Source organism: Stegodyphus dumicola, chromosome 7, assembly GCF_044657685.1.
Source record: "Stegodyphus dumicola isolate Sdum_Otavi_A_Nest chromosome 7, ASM4465768v1".
Classification (NCBI taxonomy): Eukaryota; Metazoa; Arthropoda; class Arachnida; order Araneae; family Eresidae; genus Stegodyphus; species Stegodyphus dumicola.
The window spans coordinates 148,342,692-148,364,424 of NC_140774.1; the positions used below are offsets into that span (position 1 = coordinate 148,342,692).

At 32.1% G+C, this 21,733-nt stretch overlaps 1 protein-coding gene across 1 annotated transcript in view; it reads right to left on the minus strand.

Moving 5' to 3' along the window:
• LOC118185857 (cell surface glycoprotein MUC18-like) overlaps window positions 1–21,733 on the minus strand; it is a 1,126,921-nt gene that overhangs the window by 404,356 nt on the left and 700,832 nt on the right. The window contains exon 5 of the mRNA XM_085820901.1: window positions 8,004–8,300. Coding sequence (XP_085677027.1) covers window positions 8,004–8,300 — 297 coding nt within the window. The remainder of the gene's footprint in view (window positions 1–8,003; window positions 8,301–21,733) is intronic.

A 21,733-nucleotide genomic window follows, 5' to 3' on the forward strand; every position in this document is an offset into this window, starting at 1 on the left:
CATAATGATCTGGGCTGTTTTTACATGGCATGGACTCGGTCCTCCGGTGCAACTGAACCGATCATTGACTGGAAATGGCTACTTGACTGGAAATGGCTACTACTACCTTCAGCTACTTGGAGATCACTTACAGCCATTCATGGACTTCACGTACTCAAACAACGATGGGATTTTTATGGATGACAATGCGCCATGTCACCGGGCCACAATTGTTTGCAATTGGTTAGAAGAACATTCTGGACAATTCCAGCTAGATTTGTCCAGTAAGGCGGCGATATTACCAGTTAAGAGGATCATCCGTAATCCGTTAAAGCGGTGATGTGACACTTCCGCACATTGACTCACCAGCTCACTTCTTCATTTGTTTATACCACATTTTCCCTCCAGATGAACATTTACTTTGACTACACCGAACTTATTTTATTCTTCACAAAGAAGTGCTGTCTCCACTTACTGAAATGCTAGTCACTATGAGTGTTTACACTGGTGTATATCCGTTAGCACAGATAAACCCGAATGTGCCCCGTCTGGGCAGCAAATCCAAAACAACATAACAAGATAAATATTTTTTTTAATTGAGCAACGTTATAAAAGTAAATAGAAAGTTAATTTACTTTGAGATTGTTAATGGAAATGTCAGAAACAAAATTCAAATTTAAAAGGTTAACCACGTGGCCAAGAAGTAATTCAGGAATTTAGATAGAGAAGTAAGTCCAGCAGATGGATTAAGAGCTGCAAATATGTGTGGCAAAAATGTTTTGAAAATTATGAATTGCAAAATTAAAAACTAATTGTTTAAATGACGCAGTATGCTGCGAAATTAACTAGATAATCAAGAGTAAATTAATATCCTTAAATTCCCAAACTTACTAACAGAAAAATCAGTATTTAAGGTAAAAATCGAAATTTAAACAAACGCAAATTAACATATCAAAACAAATAATCTTTTTTTAACTGAGCAACGTTATAAAATTAAAGCTATGGTCGAGCGACATTGTTAGTGTTACATTATTTCGTATGTTCTAGCATGCGAGTGACAAGTGTAGTAGATACAAATTTAAACTGAAATCGGTCAGTTAGATGTAATTAGTGGATTGTATATATTTATGTATACATATATACATATATACATATATATATAGTACATATATACTAATACATATATATTGTATACATATATACTAATACATATATATTGTATACATATATACTAATATATATATATATATATATATATATATATATATATATATACGCACCTTAATTATGTCTGTAGCTATAGATAGGTACATAGGTAGGTAATTACCTAAGTGGGTCATAGATACATTGGTATATACGATATAAATATCCATGTGGTTTAGTATTTATAATAGTGTACAGAATACTATATAGAATGATTACTTTTTGCATCCTAAATAAAGGACTATTAAATATTTAAATTGTGCTAATATTAGATTATGATAAATACATTCCTTTACTCCTGTTTGTTATTAATTATTGAAAATACACGATAACAAAAAAATGAAGGTCTTATTTTCGACTGAATTCGATGTACAGAAAATAAACATTTACTCGTTAAGTAATGAAAAATGCTATAGATAAGTTATTTACATTATTCAGAAACTCTATAAATGTTCTGACAAACGTATGATTTAAATGATGTATGTTATGAATTTGTATACTGATAAAATTTTGAAGGCAAAATCATGAAATTTAAATTATAATCACGAAAAAATTGTTTATTAAATGATAATTATTTTATAATATATTATTTTATTATTACAATCACTAATATTTACACTAATAGATTAATCTCTTCATACTTGAGTATGCATTTAGCATTATTTCGGAAGTATAATATTTAACTGATCCCCCTTGAATTCTACATTGCTGCAGAATCAACTATTTTAGAGCTTTATGTGACACTTTATCTCCACTTCTATCTTGGATGTTAGTTTTTCGGTCATAATTTCTAAGTTTCTTTTCACCTAAACGAGTTTTGCATGAAACTTTCCGCTGCGAAGTTTCAGACGATTTTTCGTAAAACGTTTGAGGGGAAAAAAAGTTTTCAAAATTTTAGTGGAAACGTTTTATTCAGCGAATTTTATCACTGGAATTTTTTAATGAAGAAAATATAATTTCCATACTTTTTCCTTCGAGCTCTTTTGCATTAAAAATTTCGATTAACTTAACATTTTCATATACATTACCAGAAATATCTCTCGAAAATGTTTTTTTTTAATTATAGTTCGGTTACCAATAAAGGGAAGAAGTTATTACTGAGTATTCCTTTGATACCAATACCGTTACTAAATATTTTAATTATGTCATTGAATGTGAAATACACCTTACTTTTATAACCATTTATCAACAGTTTTTCATATTAAGCATTTTTCATAGCATTGCATTGGTGGAGTTAGAATATTTATTAACGATTACGTAGACATGAGATTAATAGTTTAATTAACATTTAATTTTGCATTATTTAACTGACCTCTAAGAATTAAGGAACAAATATATTTTTGGCATCGCCAAGACGGGAAAGAGATTAGTAACTCTGGCTGGCATACCGTAGGGTCCGGTTTCGAAGGGTAGGGCATGTACATAATTTGTCCATCCCTTCATAGGAAGAAACGATGGCATACCAATTAGGTGCTTCCATAATAAAGAAACCACGGCTTCCGGTTTTATAAGTGGCCAACGCCAGTAGAAAGCTACTAAAGAAAGAAGTTAAAGATCTTAATCATAATAACTGGTTAATTATTATGATATGGACTTTTAACTCGTTAGTTATGATTTGGATCTTTAACTGGTTAGTTATTATGATCTGGATTTATGTTAACTAACCAGTTATCATTATAACTGGTTAATTAGCATAAGAACGTTATAAGTTGTATTTTAAAGAATGATGTCTAACGGAAAACGCGTCACTGGATTTACACTAAATTTAAAATCGATCAGTATTTTGAAACCTTTTTATGGCACTGGAATTTCTAATTTTACGTCAGAATCAGATTTATTACATTTGTGAGGTTTATGTTTACTTGTAATACGTTAAAAACGTAATATCTGTGACTAATGTTTCGTCATTATGATTTATTTTGCTAATTAAAATTAAATTTTTAGTTTGATCCTTGTTTGAGAGATGTGTGAAGGAAACTCGACGATGTTAATACTGTTTGTTTCTAAATGCTCTCTTTCTGACTTTTAGCAAATACGTTTTATCTATTTTCTCTTTCATTTAAAACAAATTTTAACAAAGATTTTCTAGAATCGGATAATAGCCAGCTGTTATTAACAGATAAATTAATCAATTTTTACTCCAACAATTTTTTTTTGCAAAACCAAACAATGACATTTTTCTCTTGCTTCTCATTAAAATTGTCTTATTCCTGAAACAATGTTTGTGTAGTGTATATTTGGGATAATGAATAAGTATGAAAAATCTTACAGGATTGATTTATTTTCAGTTCTTTATAAACATATTTCTGCAAGAATGGTTAGTGCGATAGGAGTAATTAAACCGCTTTTTTACTTTTGTTTGTGCTTGAAAATCGATGTTTTCTTGGCATGAAGTAAGTGAACTTCAGAGCATTAGAATGCAATGAATTGAGTTCATAAGACGGAAAGAAACTGGAAAAATGCTCCCTAATGAGAGATAATCAATCATTGCTGTCATAATCAGAAAAAATAATCTATGCATAAAAATGAAACTTACGAATTCGAGTTGTTTTCCATGTCAAAGGATTTGGCGGTGAACATAAAAGTTACAGGATTCAGATCATAATTCTCTTATCATATTATTCGCATATTATTAGAATATTTTGTTCTTTTTATATTTCTAGAATTGAGACCACTCGAAACTTTTGCTTTATTGCACAAAATTTTGTTTGCTCTAGTTAACAGAGAATATTACAAAAAAAAATCGCTTTATGACATGTATCTAAAAGTTTCGCATACATAAAAAATCATTCAACATTTCTCTTTGTTCATTTATTCATTCACCAATAGCAATAGCATATTTTGAAAACTCAAATTAATTCGGAATGTTATAAATAAAACCGTTGAAAATTTACATAATAAAGAAAAACAAGCGTGCAGAATAAATACTTATTTAATTTATTACGCAAACAAAAAGTTGCTTTATTAAAAAACTGTCGTATAATTTATATTTATAAAATCTTATAATAATTTATGCTTATTACTCAATAAATTAATTACTGATTATTAATATTTAATACATATTGAAGACTTTATTGTGAAAATAAGAATTTGGGAAATAAAATTTTTATTTTCCCTGTAATTTGTAGTTAAATAATACACAATGCTCTGACCAAAAATAAAAATCTAAAACATGTAATTTGTTACTGAAATCTGCTGAGAAATTATTAAAAATATTGGTATACATTTACTATACCAATGGTCAACCTAGTTTGAGATCACTAGATATATAAAAAGCCTTCGAATTCACTAATTTATATATTTCTGCCACTCTTAGCTGCTGTATTTTATAAATTACATACTGGTTATATTAGGTTAGGTTATCTGAATATTGCAAAACACACAAGGGCTGTCTTCCTAAAGAAAAATTGTCTTCGGAGAAGCTTTTATATAGGAAACTAGCTCATATTCACAGTATGCAAGTGAAATGCTCATGCAGCGAAAAATGCTTATGTAGCCTGCACATTACCCTGGAATCGAACCCAGGTTGAACTATCAATATTCAATGGTCTAATCACTCGTTAACTTGTAGGTCACTCGTTCACAAATTATATACCGAAATATGAGTACTGCTGATTAAAGAAACTAAACTGAAAATTTAGTCATAGAATAATTCACTTCCTATATTTCTTTCTAAACAGTAGTCATTTTACTGTAGTCATGTACGTGTCAATTTGATGACCAATAGGACTGACTAATAGGACTTCCATACTTGGTGAAACTGAAAATATTAATGTTATCTCTATAGCTAAAAGTTACTTAGCCATCACTGAAAAATACAAGAATACATAACTAAAACGTCTACAACAAACAATAAAATATAATAATAGTTATAAACAGTGGCTGATATATTCCAGATAAGGAACAGATACACAAAATACCTTAAAATTTAATTACTTTGCTCCTATATTATTGGCCTACGAAAATTATTAAGGATACAGAAAATTAAACCCCTTTTTTAGTGATAATGTTTCTAACATGAAATAAAATATACATCATAAAGAAGAAACATTTTTCGATCAAATGAATTTTTTTCCAGCGTCTTCTTTTAGATTTAATACCATCAACCTTAAAAGTCCATTGGACCAAAATAATCAATCTTAAAAAAGTTTAAAAAGGACTACAGATTTTGAATCTTTTAGATTTTGCAAAAACACATGACGGCTATCTTCTAAAGCGTGGTTCTATCGTGGACTGCCTTCTGCGGTAAACTGGCTTATTTTCACATTACACATGGAAAAACTACAAAAAACGCAAGCGTATAAGCAACCTCAGTCGACGTGCTAGTGTTTAGAAGTCTTATCCACGTATCATGGTGAGTATCATTAATTAAAATGAATAACTATATTTAAGAAATAAGTTGCGAGACATAACTAAAGATTTAATTGAGAACAAAATGTTAATCGACGTGAAATACTTTGACCATACAGGCATTAAATTTATTACATAATCTCACGCATATAACATGAATAATATCTGTAAGAATACTGTTCTTGTTATCCACTGTTTGTCAGAATCAAAGGATACTGGCAGAAGTAAAGCTTAACTAACTTACTAAAAATGATTAAAAACAATTTGTACAAAATATTTATTTATGAAGTTTTTACGATATTTATCAGTTGAATAGTCTCAAAATATTGAATTTATTCAATATATTATACATCATTTTGCATTAACTCAAATTTATGGAACATGATTGATGCAGTTCTTTAATATAAGGTATGGTCATCTTTAACACAAATGCAGAACGTGCACCTTGATTTAATAGAATTAATCAAATTCATCACTTCATGAGGATGTCTTCGGTATTGCAGTATTCTGATAACAGAAGTGCTCTTTGCTGATAATTATTGTCATCCAATAGCAAAAGCTCTGGCCATAAAGCAACCCTAAAGAGCTTTATATAGAGTTTTAAATCCTCCTCTATTCACCTGGTTGTAGAACCTTCCTCAAAGATATGTAGTTCGACGCGGCGGTTTTGATGATTGCACCCCAAACTCTGAAACTACATCTTTCAAAACGGAGGCTTTTCTGAACCAGGTTGCTTGTAGCGTTTTCCTTACTCCCTCCAAATAAAGATACGTCTGAACGTTCCGGCTACATCTGAACTCAGCAAAGAATATCGGGTCTCTCTGTTCTTAGGTCCATTAAAAAGTGAGGCGTAACCTCCTATACCGACCATGTTAAATTGGTTTTTTTATGTACCTTTTTCTCAAAATCTGTTACAAATACAGTTGTGAAATTTTTTATGTAATTTAAGTACACTTTTCTAATATACTGAAAAAAGCGTTTGAAACATTTTGAGTTTTAGAATAATTTATAGACAATTGCGTTAGCATAGTAAAATTTAGCATTTCTTTCACGAAAAAAAATTTGTAAAAGTTTTTTTTCTTAGTTTATTACATAAAGCTCATTTTAGTAAACATTAAAAACATATTAAGTAAGCCATAAAAAATTTACATACCGGTAAGCAATATATCTCGAGGAAAGGTACATCGAGTATGAAAAAATCACATTTGGAGAAAAGCGCATTTTTAATGTAAAAAACTCACTTGTCAAAATATTCAAAGATAAATTGAAACTAGATGTTTTACAGTTCAAATTTTATAGAGTTTAAAGAATGGTATTTTCAGAAAGACATAAGGGTGGAGAATTTGGAAATGCAAAAATCTCAAATCACAATTTTTTGAAGATTTTTGGCTTCCAACACCTTTTATCGTCATGATAACACCTTAAACATTCCCCTCTCTATGAGAGATGAAGTGAATGGCAGACAAATCGTTAGTCCTTTTTTCCCATAACGTCCGAATTCATGAATCTTCACGAAGTAGTAGAACTGTTGATTCGAGTTCCTGTTACAGTCTCAAGATCTAAAACTAACTCTCTGGTAGTCGCTTCACGTTTTCTTCGAACCACCGATGACAGAAACGTACCTTCTAATGTAACTATTGGTCTTAGCCTTGAACAGCTGTCTGTTAATTTATTCACTACTTAAAAAGCGGTTTTCGAGTTTGAATATGACACTCTGAAGGATATTCAGATGTCTCAAATCCCCCACCTGTCGTTTCTCCTATTAAACGTCATAGTTGTTCTTTAATTTATTATTAATCTGCACAGAGTTCTTTTCCTTAGGTTATAAGGTATTCTCTCCCTCCTTCTATCATGCCTTCACAGTGTAAAGGTAGCACCCTCGGGGCGTTTCAAGTCCGGCGAGGGCATTGTTTATTTTTCACGTACAGGTGGTGGACGATAATTCTTCTCACCAAGATTTGGCGATTGGGTTCCCTTATCTCCCGTCGCCCTTTAAAAGGAGATTTTATAAGGTATTTTCTCTCTCCTTTTAGCATGCTTTTGCGATGTAACGGTAGCACATTCCGAGCATATTCGAGAGGTCCAGGTTCGAGGTCGGAGAGAGCAAGGCTCATTTTTCAATCACTACTCCTTCAAAATACCCTAATGACTCTACAAGGTAATTCTTTTATTAACGTCTAATTAGTTATTCATTTAAAAAACTAACATTTTAAAGTTGCTTTTAGAATGCGCTTCAGATATCCGTAATTTTTACTCGACCCTTACTTTCAAAGTTCTTGCTCTATCACCTGTTTTAATATATATATATAAATTTCAAATTTCAGCATAATTTTAACTACATATTTAAAAACATAACTATTGTTTAATCTAACAATTGCATTCTCATTTAAGCTAACAGAGTACAAAATGTTTTCCTAGGTAAAAACTGTAAACAGAATTTTGAATTGGTTTACACAAAAGAGAATACTCACAATGAACCGTCAAAGTTTTAGAATCTTCAATCAAGCTATGTTGCAAGGATGGGTTTTCGGCGGTGCACGTGAATTTCTTTCCGTGATCATCTGCAGTGGGGACAAAGGAGTAGGTACTGAGAGTTAGATTTCCGTTGTCGGATATTACTTCATTTCCGGTCTGGATCTTCTGTTTGCCTTTCCACCATGTAATTAGAGCTCCTGGCCTGGATCCGGTAGATTCACATTCCAGCATCACTCGTTTCCCAGCAGAGAGGTGATGGTGAGGACTAATAAGTCGGACATCTAGGGGTTTCACTGAAAAGAATAAAGCACAATAATTGAGCAATAAATGGCATAATTAATGTAATAAATCACATAGTTCAAAAGATAATAGTTTTAAAGAAGTCTGACCAGCGTTATTGATTTTACGAATGGAAAACATCGGAGATTAAAAAATAGTAAATATTTTAGCATTTATTGGTGTCAATTGTTACCTCGATAAGGACTTAGATTACGAAAAATAAGTATTTCTACATTTTCCTATTTATTTCTATACACATATTTTTATATAATTCATACAAAATTTCAAGTCTAAATGTAGATTTCCAAATGATTCAAGTGACACGAAGGAAAAAGAAGTATATTGTTGCCAAATATATTGTGGTAAGATAAGCTATACTGTTGCGTTTTTCTTTTTTTCTGACACCAGTTGTTACGTTATTTTCTTCCTTTACGTTCGTACGGGGTTTGTATGGATTTGGAGTGAATAATGACGACACTACTTGATGAAGTATCGAAGCACACTTTATTAGCCAGTATTGTCAGTATTTATGAACTGCTATAAATGCTATAAACACGCTGACACTATCAGCGACACAGCCTTCAGGTTATCAGGCTATCACGATGGAGATAGCTTCACTGCAAAGCACCAAAGTAGAGCTCCCGACTCTGCTTGGTCGTTATCGGAATCCACGTACTCTCGAGACTCTTCACGCTACAACTAATGCACTCGACGACACACAGAGCACGGCTCCCGACTCATCATCTCCGGGAACGATTCAGTCGTTCCCGGAGCTCAACACGCTCTCTCGACGATGCACTAAGACACTCTTTCGGTGCACTCGACAACGCGCTCGGCACTCGCTGCCCGACTGTCAACTCGATCGACTCTGCAGGGACTCGCTAGACGAGACACCAACTCGATACTAACTAACTCGCACTCTAGACGAGGCACTCTCTATCAGCTCGCTAGGCGAGGCACACACTTTAACTGACTGCGGACCAGTAGGGTTTATATAGCTTTCGGCTTGTGTTCGAAAACATTCGGGGCTAAACCGGTAAGAATTCGTTCCAGAAGGTTCTCCATCCGTCCGGGGTATATCACCAATTTTGTCGCCAAATGGGCGATTTCTCGCCAAATGTGGCAACTCTAAAACTGCTTTGCGGGGAAGCCATCTTACCGCGCCAGTAAATTTCGTAACAATATACATATACAGGTTAGCAAAATAAGTATGGCATCACTCGGTATTGGAAACGGTACAGTTATTGGGAAACGGTAAGTTCAGTAATTATTTTTTTTTAAACTAAGTATTACATTATTAAATTTCAACGCGTGCTGTCTTTGTAGCTTGAAAAAAGTCAAATTGATATTCCAATTCTCGCAACATTTACTTTATATCACTTCATACAACGTGTGTTATTCTTGCCCTAAAAGTATTAAAATCACGAACTAATAGTCAGCACCTGCTATTTCCTTTGACAGATGTCCGACAGATTCAACAAAACCATCACCCACCGTAAGCCCACCGCATCTTCGAAAGTTACATACTACTAATTTTCTTAAAACATTTCATAACATTTGGGAGACTGCATATATATATATATCTGTAATATTTTGGCAGGCAGGTACATGAATGACAAAGCTTGACGATATAACTATATGAGAGTCCGGGCATTGTTGTAGCTGAGTAGAAGGCGGCAGAATGATGACAACGAAGACTATAGTTTTTAGATTTCACACCTTTATTCAATTCTCGCTGCATATCATATTTCCTTTAGACGAAATTCTCCAAATTACATAATCAATAGTGATTTAAACTAAATAAGATTGAATTTAGACTGTCTACGTCATAACTGTTCTAACTAATGGAAGACAGATGGGAAAAGCATCAGCAAAGTCTGGTAACAGCAGGAGGAGAAAGCAGTCTGATGAAAAATGGCGCGTACTCGGTACTTATACTAGCGGTTATATAACATGCCAGAATGTGCTCGAAAGTACTGATCTAGGGGAAAGTCCTAAAATTGCAGAAAGTTAATTATAGGTTGCCTGTTCGCGCAGAGCAAAGCCATCGTATTTTTTATATTTTACATATATATATATATAGAATGTTTTATGAAATAAGTTTTTATTTAGAACATATAAAATCATTATTGAACTTAGTTTCTCCAAATCTTTGCTTGCCTTCGTTGTGTAATCGGATAGCACGTTCGGCTAACACCTAGCTGTGGAAGTCCAGTAATCGAACCCCGGTGAAGGATTCGTAAATTTTTCAAGTTTCCTGTATTAATATAACCTAATGACTCCACAAGCTAAAAGCAGAAAAATAATTCAACATGTACTATTTTCGGGAGTAAGAGGTGAAATAATTCTGTTTACAAAATTCATCTACAACTTTCTATCACGATTAAAAAAATGTTGGGGCTCTTTTAATAAATTTTTAAAATGAATTGCAATGCAATTCGATTAATAGATTTTGTTATTTCGGCGCCCATAGTTTTAGTATTCACAGTACAAATTTGTAGATAGATTTTTATAAACAGAAGTCACTCCCATCACGTATCCATACTGCAAATTCTATTGCAGATATATGTATCTCGTATCTCATCTAGTATTGTATATTCTTGTTTCAAGTTTTATAAATTATGCTGAATTATTACATGTTGCCTGAAGATAAAGCCTTGCTGAGTCACGGACTTTCTTTCGTTCAAATGCCTACATCGAAACTTGCGGACCAACCAGGTAGCAGTTTCATGCTACACTCAACGTAAAACTTGTGTTTGTGTTTATTCCATTAATTCTTCTAGGAATGTTTTTTCAGCCACTCCATGACATAGACCAAAATTTTCTATGAATTTTGATAGGTCACACATTACCTTATCACAAATCATATCACACGAGAGATTTGTATTTCTTGTTACTCATGATAAAGTCACTCCCATCACGTGTCTTCACTGTATATACTGTTGTAAATATTTGTATCTCGTTTTGTATATTTTTTACCTTGATTTTGCTTGCACCACAGCACACGAAGCAACACGAAGAAATGCTATCATAGGGCTGTGATGTTCTGCGGCCCTCTTCAGCACTTTCATCGCTGCTCTGAGTACCAAACCGCACTATCACATATGGGCCACCACTATTTCAAGCTGCCAAACACGTTGTACCAATTGTACGATAATCACGGCGTTAAGTGTAACCTAAAATCTTCGGCTAAATGATTTTGGTAAACAGTTCTACAACATGTTCGTCATCTAGTCAAACGGAAATGAATATTAGTAATTTTTATCTTTTTTAAGCTCTTTTTGTAATAGCGGTAGAGCTGTAGTCCAAGATATTGTGCTTAGGAATAAATTAATTTCTTTTATGGCAGAAAATATTACTTTCTTTCTTTCGTTTTGAAATACTATTGTAATTCAATTTTTAGCAAGTTCTATAATTGCATGGTAAGTACTTTTCTGTTAAAGAAGACAAAAAGGTGAACTTAACACAAAACTTCTTTTGCTCTGCTATGAAGTGGATGACATATACTTATCAATGTCCCTTACCATCTTTTAGATCATACTTTTGCTTTAAATGCTTTGTATTTGTAGTACTAAAAAGATTTTAAAAGACTGTAAGTAGCCACTGATCTTTTAGCATTTGTCATTAAATAGGCAGAAATAGTATGGGGATCAAATAGTTGAAGTACACCGGATGGATTCAATGACAGGACACATCTTAATTTATTATATATTGCTCACAGTTACAGTTTAACTCTATTGAGACCAAAACGTAATTTTTTTATCAAGTCATTTAATTCAAGAATATTCCTTTAATTAGAAATTCAATAATTTCGTCTAATACTAAAATTATGTGAAGGTGTTTGCCCTAAACTAAGTTCAAAAACACGGAATTACATTTCAGCCTACTTGAAAGTTTAGAAAACATTTTATTCTTTTAGACAAATGCCATTCATTAGATTTTTATCATACTTGTCGCCTTTCCTCGAATTGGAAACTACCGTAGAGTGTCAGCTATTTTGAGGAAACAAAAGTAAATTGAATGACAATGATCCTTCTTCTATAACCGGAAATTTTATAATCTGATCAGGAAAAGCAACTGGATCTCGAAAGGGATTTCGTCTCTCGTAAGAAATATGTCAAATTTTAAATGTCAAGATACATTTTACCTTTCCATCAACCAAGTTAAGCTCGAAATTTAGAGATCACCGGCGAGAATAATATCCTTAAAACTCGCGTGTTATAAATTCTCAAGCAAATCATCACACTACATAAGATATGTAACATTCTCCACAGAGACATTGACATTAAAAGCAATAATATCTACATTTACGAAAGCAATGGGCTATTCTTGAACTCTGCCACAAGGCACAACACTGTAAAATTCTGGGACGTCTTCAGATACGAAAATCCGCAGAGAAAATTCTCATTTCAAACTACGTAGGAAACCCTTTAGTAATCACATGCGAGATTCAAAATCCCACAGATACTCTGGGATTATCTCTCACAGCTCATGTTTACTTCTGCTAGCTTGAAAAGCTCGCGGGGCGAATAAATTTCTACTGCTTCTTGTTTGAAAAGGCGCCCCAGGATTTCAAGTTTATGACCTTTAACGCGATGGACCTAAGCGGATTACTAGAGAAAAGTGTCAAAACGTGTTTATGTTTCGTCTATTGCATGTACGCCAAGTCTACAATGCCAGATGCTTTGAATCTATTCATCTTATATGTGTAAGTTCAAAGGTCTTTAAACCCAAGACAATTTCTTCCTAATTTGGCTTCATTTTGTGTTACACTATTGCCTACAAATAATCTACAGAAGAAATTTTAGATTCTTCGGACGAGTTTCATTAATAATTTCATTTCTTGAGTACTTAAAATTGATGGGTTAAGTCCTTTTGCTTGTTTTTTGTCTAAATAAGATATATTTCTGTATTTTAGAGTGATAAAAACAAAATGGACGAAACATATACAGGAAAAGACATTATCTTAAGCATTTTCAAGCAAGTAATATTATATACAGAGCACTGAATTTATCATGAAGCGAATTTCGCCAGTTACCTTTGCGAATTTTTGAAGATTTTTCTGAGGTTTTCTCAGAAATAATTAATAAGTCTCCAGATTTCTCATTTTTTTATTTTAAATTTCTATTCTAATCTTTGTATTATTTTTATATTTTAAAAAATTATGCTACTTCCTTTAGAATATTCCCATAAAATAACCTGTAAAGAAACTATGTTCAAAGTCCAACCTTGGTGATTGCATTTCTAATTAACTTATGTTTTCCTGAACTAATTAAAATACAGGAAAACGTCATTTTTTTAAAGCTATCTAAAGTCGTGTTCTTTACCTATCGATACCGGCGAACATTTTTGATGCTAACGATTCGTGTTTAAAAAAATGCTGTGTGCAATATGATATATAAGAAATGCTGATTATAATTTCTGAAATTCCTTGATCTAACACAAGTGTAGATTGCGTTTCCTGACTTTTTGTTTATAAATATAAATTTCTATAAAATGTGTTATACCGTAAACTAACGAGACCGTGTTAGGAATTATCCACAATTCTGAAGTACAAGAAAGTAAAGATAAGGGTACAAAGAACCCTTTATTCACTCATTATGATCAAAGATATCACCGACTCTTGTTTACAGAAGCAAAAACTTTTGGCTTAACTCAAAAAATGTAACGATGAATTTAAAATTAAATGTAGTAAGCTTAGCTTAAGGGCTCACAGGTAATTTAACGAATAAGGAAGGCTCTGATTCAAAAAGCCTAATATCTAGAAACACTCAACGCCAGAGAAATCTAAACTCTAAAATCAAGATAGCACCGTGGCCTTCAAGCAGGCATAACACGCTCTAAAATCAGCCTCAAAATATTTCCCTTAAATAGTACTTCTTTCAGTCTTATTTGAATACACGCGGCCTAACTTCTGGCACGCGTCCTAACATTCTGGAAAGAAAGCGTGGTTTGAAAACAAAAATCAAAGGAAAGTAGCTTTAAAATGAAAATGAACTGTTAGAAAACTTAAATGAATTCGCTCCCACTTTAATTTAATTTAAGCTGTTATTTTTGTTATCGCTTTATTTTTAGTCCAAAGGGGCAATTTTCCCACAAGGACTATAAATTTCGTTTGGGTATTTTGCGTTGATTCGCTACAAGCGTTGTTTTGTAAATTGTTGCTACCAAATATTATCGCCATGAAAAATATTTAAAGAAATTAAATAATGAAGAATCTGCATAAACGTATTTATGTTTCTCTCATTTTGATAAAACAACGGTACCTAGAGCCATCAAATATTGAATAACCTGCGAATATGAGCATCTGGAAACTCAAATTTGAAATTTGGAATTAGTTTTATTATCGATTTCATATTTTGTAATACTTGAACGAATTTTTGATTAACAAACTCAAGGATTTTAAAGCGAGCAATGGCAATGTTGTACAGAAAAAACGTTTTTATCTCCAGCGCCCGAGACTGTGTATCGGAAATTCTAAAGATATGCTCATTTTAAAATTATTTTGCGAAATAATTAAATTATTTCGCAAATTTTAAAATTATTTGAACTGAATTTTATGGTTGTAAAGATTATGTTAATTTTATTAATAGTTAAATTTTGAATTAAACTTCTCTCCTGTCAAATTCTCAACATCTACTCACTACGTCCGGCCAGAAAGTAGTTTTAGTATCACGTCTGAATACATAATAAGGAGGAGCGGTATTTAACCGCGAAGTTCTACTTGCTGAGTTAAAGAGAATCAGAGTTTCTGATTAGCGCGCGTCCGTACTCAGGTTCTTGATAGCTTCGCAGTCATCTCGTGTTTAACTACATTAAAAGTTTGATAGCGTCGGCTATGTCTCTTTAATTAAGTTTAGTTTAATTCTTAATATCTTAAGATCAAAGCCCGCGTGTTCGGCTTTGTTGTAAAACTCCAAGACGGAGATCTGTTAACTTTTATCTGAATAATAAAGGGTTATTTTACCCTTTTTGCTTTTTTTTTCATCTACACGAACTCAAGCGATTATTCGCTTATCAGTTCTTAAGGTTCTTCAGGTTCTACAGTAACTGAGAATTACACTGTGAGGATTTTCACATTTTCTTTATGTGTAAAATAACCCTTTATTATTCAGATAAAAGTTAACAGAACTCCGTCTTGGAGTTTTACAATAAAGCCGAACACTCGGGCTTTGAACTTAAGATATTGAGATCTAAACTAAAGTTAAACTAAAGAGATATAGTCGAAGCTATCAAAGTTTTAATATAGTTGGACTCTAAAAGAGCTACGTTATGTTTTGTGGAATCAATGTTCATTCACTAAATAAAGTGAATCGGTTCTTTGAATGATTTCATGAACTAATTGCATATCTCTACTTCATTCCTTTAACCTAAAGACAACTTGGACAAAAGCAGACGATCTGAATTGACTAATTCTAGTTTTAGGATAAATAAGTGCACACAATTTGAATTTTGGGGTCAGATGCGAAGAAAAGAACTAATCTGGCGCATTAATACTGAAACATTTACCGCGCCTTCTTGCGCAATCTAATACAAGATACTACAACTCATCATTATGCTGAGACTTAAGGGAACTCATATACTTTAAACCCCTCATGATCTTCGACTATGTGACTTTTGCGAGAATTGGGATATTTTATTTATTTTAAAAGCAATTACTTCCAACTTTTTACAGCTGACTACATAAGCTGCTTTGGAAACTAGTAACCAGAAAGTTTGTGTTGCCACAAATATTTTTGTAATTTAATCCTCTTTGTGACAAAATATTTCGCCATGTTTCCACCTTGCGCGCATGATATTATAAAAATGGCTAATGGTACATACTTGAAATTTGATGGAATTCTTTATATGGGCACTATTTTCTAACTGAACCAATAATCTGATGAATATTTTAATATTGAAAAATTTTATGAGACGAAAACCTTAAAAATGTTTTTAATAAAATACATTTTATAAACTCAACTCAAAATAAAATAAAAATTTAACGTGAAATTTTTAGAATTTTAGGTTCACAGTAGTTTCCAAATGTTATAAAAGCTATATATTAAATATGGAATTAAATTATGAAACAGAATGTTTTAAACTGTGCGCGCAAGTTGGAAACATGGCGAAAAATGTTGTCACAAAACGGATTAAATTATAAAAATATTTGTGGCAACACAAACTTTCTGATTACTATTTCAGAAAGCAGCTATATTATGTAGTCAGTTGTAAAAAGTTGGTAGTAATTGCTTTTAAAATAAATAAGTTATTCCAATTCTTGCAACAGTCACCTATTCGAACATCTTTTGGGGTTTAAGGTGTATGAGTCCTCTTAACCTTTAGAAGACGGGATGGCCATTATAGTGGCCATAGAGTCCTCTCTTTGAAAAGACGGGGTTGTCCTCTTTAGTGGCCATGTCTTTTCCCCCCATTTTCCAGGCTGACAAGCCGGGTGAAATGTCAAATTTGACGTCCCTAGGGTTTTAACCACTTATCTCTTTCAAAGGTCTTCCTTTTGCGACATAGATGCACCCCTCTGAGAATCCATTAAACTACACACAAGAATCTTTGTTGCAAATAGGAGGTGATTTCTTAAAGGGGGAAAGTATTCGGTTCAAGATTCCCCGTCCTTTGGTAGCTTTTGCTGCTACCAAAGCCCCCGCCTCAAAAGGTTAATAGGAGGAATATCTCATCGCTCATACAAAGCATCGTCCATAAAACTAAAAATAAATATAATAAAAAGCTGAACAGTTATCCTTCAATCTCTAGACGAAAAAAAAAATAAATAATAATGAAAACCTATAGCAACGAAGAACAATTTACTACCATACGTTAAAGAATATCAGTAAAGTAAAAATAAATGCAAAACAAGTTGAGCCATGTTATCTCTAATAAATCCCAAATTTATATTTAAATACAAATTTTAAAAACATTATTTATGCTCGTAATAACAACATTAAAATTGCAATCAGTTCTGATAGCTGAAACAAAAAGCTCGATATTTGATTCAATGAAATAACTTTATTCAACAATTAAATATTTAGCAAATTTAAATGTCACTTTAATTAACGGGTGATGAATGGACATCAAACTCATAATGTACATCTTCGCCAATGAAGTTGGTTTTAATACTTAACCAACTTCATTGCATGCAACCTTGCATGCAAAACCTTGCATGCAAAACCTTGCATGCAAAACTTCTTCGATCAACAAGATCTTCAAGATCTGCTTCTTCTAAAATATTATGCATAAGCAGGATTCTTTTTTATATATCCCTTAAATGTATATCAAAGTTAAATATACTGATTGATTCAAAAGTATGTCGAAAAATTGGTGGGCATCAAAATAAAGAGACTTACAATAGAATGTGTGCGCGGAAATAAAAGGCTGGATGGCATAGGGCGCTGATTAATAAGATTAAACACGTTCTGCTGGTGTAAATCTTCATTCCTTATGCGAATTTCGAGAGAATGCATCGGTATAGGAAAGCTGAGTTCACCGATATTCATTTTTATCTATGGTGCTGCGGCTAATACGGAATTACACAGAACAATTCTCTGGTATGTTATTTTGAACAGTTGTTCCATTTCCGTCTTTGTTGTTAAGATATTGTTCCTCTTTTATACTTTGAGCAACATATATAATCCATTTTCATAATCAATTTAGATAATTTTTGCTTGCTTATATAATTTTTGCAAACAGATATAGTTCACTAGATACAGAACATGTACTATTCTTTACAGTTTTCGAAGTTCGAAATTTATAACAGACGTAGCAATAAATTAAGTTATACTACTATAAAAGCGCGGTGGTTTAAGTTTATGACGCTGAATGTATCACAGAAAAAAAGGTATCTCTATTTTGAATATGGTATGATTTTAAAAGATACAGTCTTAAAACAAGCTCTACACGTTTTTGAAGTAAATGAAAATATAAAGTTGAAGGCTTTTTCCTTTTTACTCTCATTCGAAAGTATTTCAATTAAATTTAGCATGTAAGCATGCATATTCCCTAGAGTTTTTTATGATGTGAAAGATATAGAGAAAAAGATACCGTAATGGTGAAATGTGTATAAAATGGATTCTTTACCTTTGCTTTACTAATATCAGAAGTAAAGTTCTAACAAACCGAGAATGTAATGTAACATATTTCTTTTAAATGAAAAAAAAGCATGATACAAAAAAGACTATAAAGTTCGTGAATCAGCATATTTACTACAGGTTATACTTTTTTTTCATTTTTGAAAATTCTTTCATTTTGTACTGACATCATCTAGTAAATTTGATGATTCATTTTTCAAAGTTAAGGAAAAAATATAAACTTTGCAATAAAATGAAGCCTTATTCTGGATGTATAAAAGAATTTTACAGGAAAGAGTTAGTGTTCTTTGAATTTGATTACTTTAAACTTCTTTAAAAAATCAATAATTAATTAACTTTTTATGATATTAATTAGTTTCATCTTCTTTATACGTAGAGTAAATATCAAAGGTAATCTCTTATTTATCTTTATTCCCAATAGTACATAAGAAAATTCTAAAAAATGTTTAAGAAATAACTGATTGTTTTTTACGACATTCCGCTTAAATACAGGTTAACTTTATGAAGTTTGTAAATTTTCTTACGCATTTTTACTATTTTCGCCTTTAATTTTTAAGAACATTTACTTCAATAAATGTACTTTCATCTTCCTTTAGCTATTTCATATAGAAAATCTTCTTAAGTTTGATTCATAACTTGCTTTTACAGTTTCTTTGAATTGTACAGTGCTTTATAATTTAATTTTTTTAAATGTTTTTGGAGATTTTATTTTTTCCTTTTCCTGCACATTAAAATAAATTTTACTTAACTGACAACTTCATAAAAAACTTCTTCTTAAGAATAATTTATACCTGTAATATGATACATAAAATTCAATTTTGCATTCTAAGGGTTTAGTTAAGTTCTCTAAAAAGTAAAACATTATTTTTTAATCACCGTAAGATTCTGATTTATCTACGACTAAAACTCAGATGTATGGCTACAAGCAATGGCTTTTTAAATGGAAATTATAAGAAAAATTCAAGCACTGTGATACAATCACACTTTATTAATTTTTCTACACTTTTTTTTCTATACTCACTTTCATTAATTCTTCTACACTACTACTCATTTGCCTATGCCTTGAAATTGTGTAAATGTCTTAAAGCAGTTTTAAACATTTTAAAACATCTAAGTTCTAAAACATCGTGGCACAAAATATTCTTGTCGAAAATAAAGCGGTTCAAAAACTTCGTAGTTAAAAACATCGTCGTCGAAAATATCATGGTATAAAACAAAGAACCTGCAAACCATCGCGTGACAATAAACATCGCACACATGCGTTTTGTCATAACTAACAAATCGACATCCAAAAAATTGATTGCATTCTATACATGAAAATATTAACGACGCTTTAGGAATAAAAGGAAACAAACCAAAATGTAAGTTTCACTAGAACAACATCAAATTAACAAATGTGAAAAAAAATAATTTGATAATTAATCATGCAATTTTTATAGAGGCTATTTATCTTCTTCCTTTTCTAAGCAGTTTTTAACTGTGTGTTTCATAAACAATTTATCAGTAAAACTTTATAAAAAATTTAATTTATGAATGACTTTTATTAATTAGCTATGTAAATTTAAAATTATATATGTTTGTAGAGACATTAGGAAATATTTTTGGAAGCCGGACAGATGAAAAATTAACAACGCCTTCACCGGGAATTGAACCACGGACCTCTGGAATACCGGCCCAGCGTGCAGAAGCACTACACCACGAAGGACGTTTGGAAAGCGGGAGAAATACCTTATAAGTTCTATTAATTTCCTCTTAATTTTCAATTTTTAAATGCTTAAGTTTCCTTCTTATTTTTAATAAAAAATTATTAGTTCATTCAAAAATATGAAATATAGAAGTAAAAGAATCCCTCTTTCCTTCTTGCGCTCCCAAATCACTATGCGAACATACATTTACAACTTTTAAAACCTGAAAACGCATGTGTGCGATGTTATCGTCATGCAGTGATTTTTAGGTGCTTTAGTTTTTACCACGATATTTTAGACAACGATGTTTTTAAACTGCGAAGTTTTTGAACCGCTTTATTTTTGACGACGATATTGTGTATTCCTGTGTTTTAGAACTGCGATGTTTTATCTTTGCTTTCTTTTCTCCTACGATGTTTTGTACCACGACGTTTTCGTCTTGCCTTGTTTTCTCTGCGACGTTTTCGTCCGCGATGCTTTTGCAGCGATGTTTTCGGCGGACACAGAATTGCAGTATGACATTTGCACAATACATTGATCTCCCAGTTCTCCTAATAATCTTGTTGAACCAGAATTATGGGATCAAATCTAAACTCGCCTTGCGCAAAGTGTATGGAGACATTTACACAATTACAGACAACAATTGTATAGAAGTGACATATATAAGAATGATTGCTTCAGTTCACTTAGGTTTTCTCTGAGATTTTGGACTTATATTTTACTGTATAATTTAGAGGATGCAGAAGTATTGTAAAAAAACACTCATTCAGAAATATTACTCTTTTTAATTGAGTAAGTATACGTTAGATATATTTAATTTTCTGTTTGATTTAAAAATACGATCTTATTACTTCGTCAAGTTTCGAGGTTGATAACTATCGAAAGAAAATATTTTAATTCAAAATTTCATCACTTTTTATTCATCACTGTTATAATAATTTTAAAAATCGACAATTTTTGGAGAATCACCGCGCTTCTGTTAATTTAGTCAAAATTAAAAAAAAGATCACATTAATTTATGAAGTCATTCTTCGATATATCAGATGGTGTAAGTATTAAAATATAGGGATGAAAAATTTGACTTTAACAAGAATTTTGACAGCAGTTTAGCACTAAATATAAAAACGGCATGGAATTTTTTAAACTTTCTAGGGACCGTTGCAACGGAAACCGAAAGCACAAATGTGTGAAAAATTTCAATATTTTCGGATCAGTAGCAAATAAAAAATGAAAACTAACTAGAAGCATGTTGAAAGCAAAGAAGATTGTGGAACTTAATAAAAATAACCCAAGCGATTTGATCCGAGTTAATTAATATATGGCGTTAGCATTATCATCAATTACTGAGAATAAAGCTGAGAAATGTTCAAAAGAGAAAAATTGTAGAGACATTAGGATTTTTTGGAAGCAAGAGAGACGAAAAATTATCAACTCAGCCTTCGCCGGGAATCGAACCATGGACCTCTGGAATACCGGCCTAGCGTGCAGAATCACTACACCACGAAGGCGCACTAGGAAAGCGGGAGATAAACCTTATATACTCCCCCTTTTAAAGGGCAAATAGCGTTTTAAGGGGAACCAGTCGCTAAATCTGGGTGCGGAGAATCATCATCCAACACCCTTTTAGTTCGGGCGCCACTGTAGAGACATTATATATTTTTTTGGAAGCAGGCAAAATGA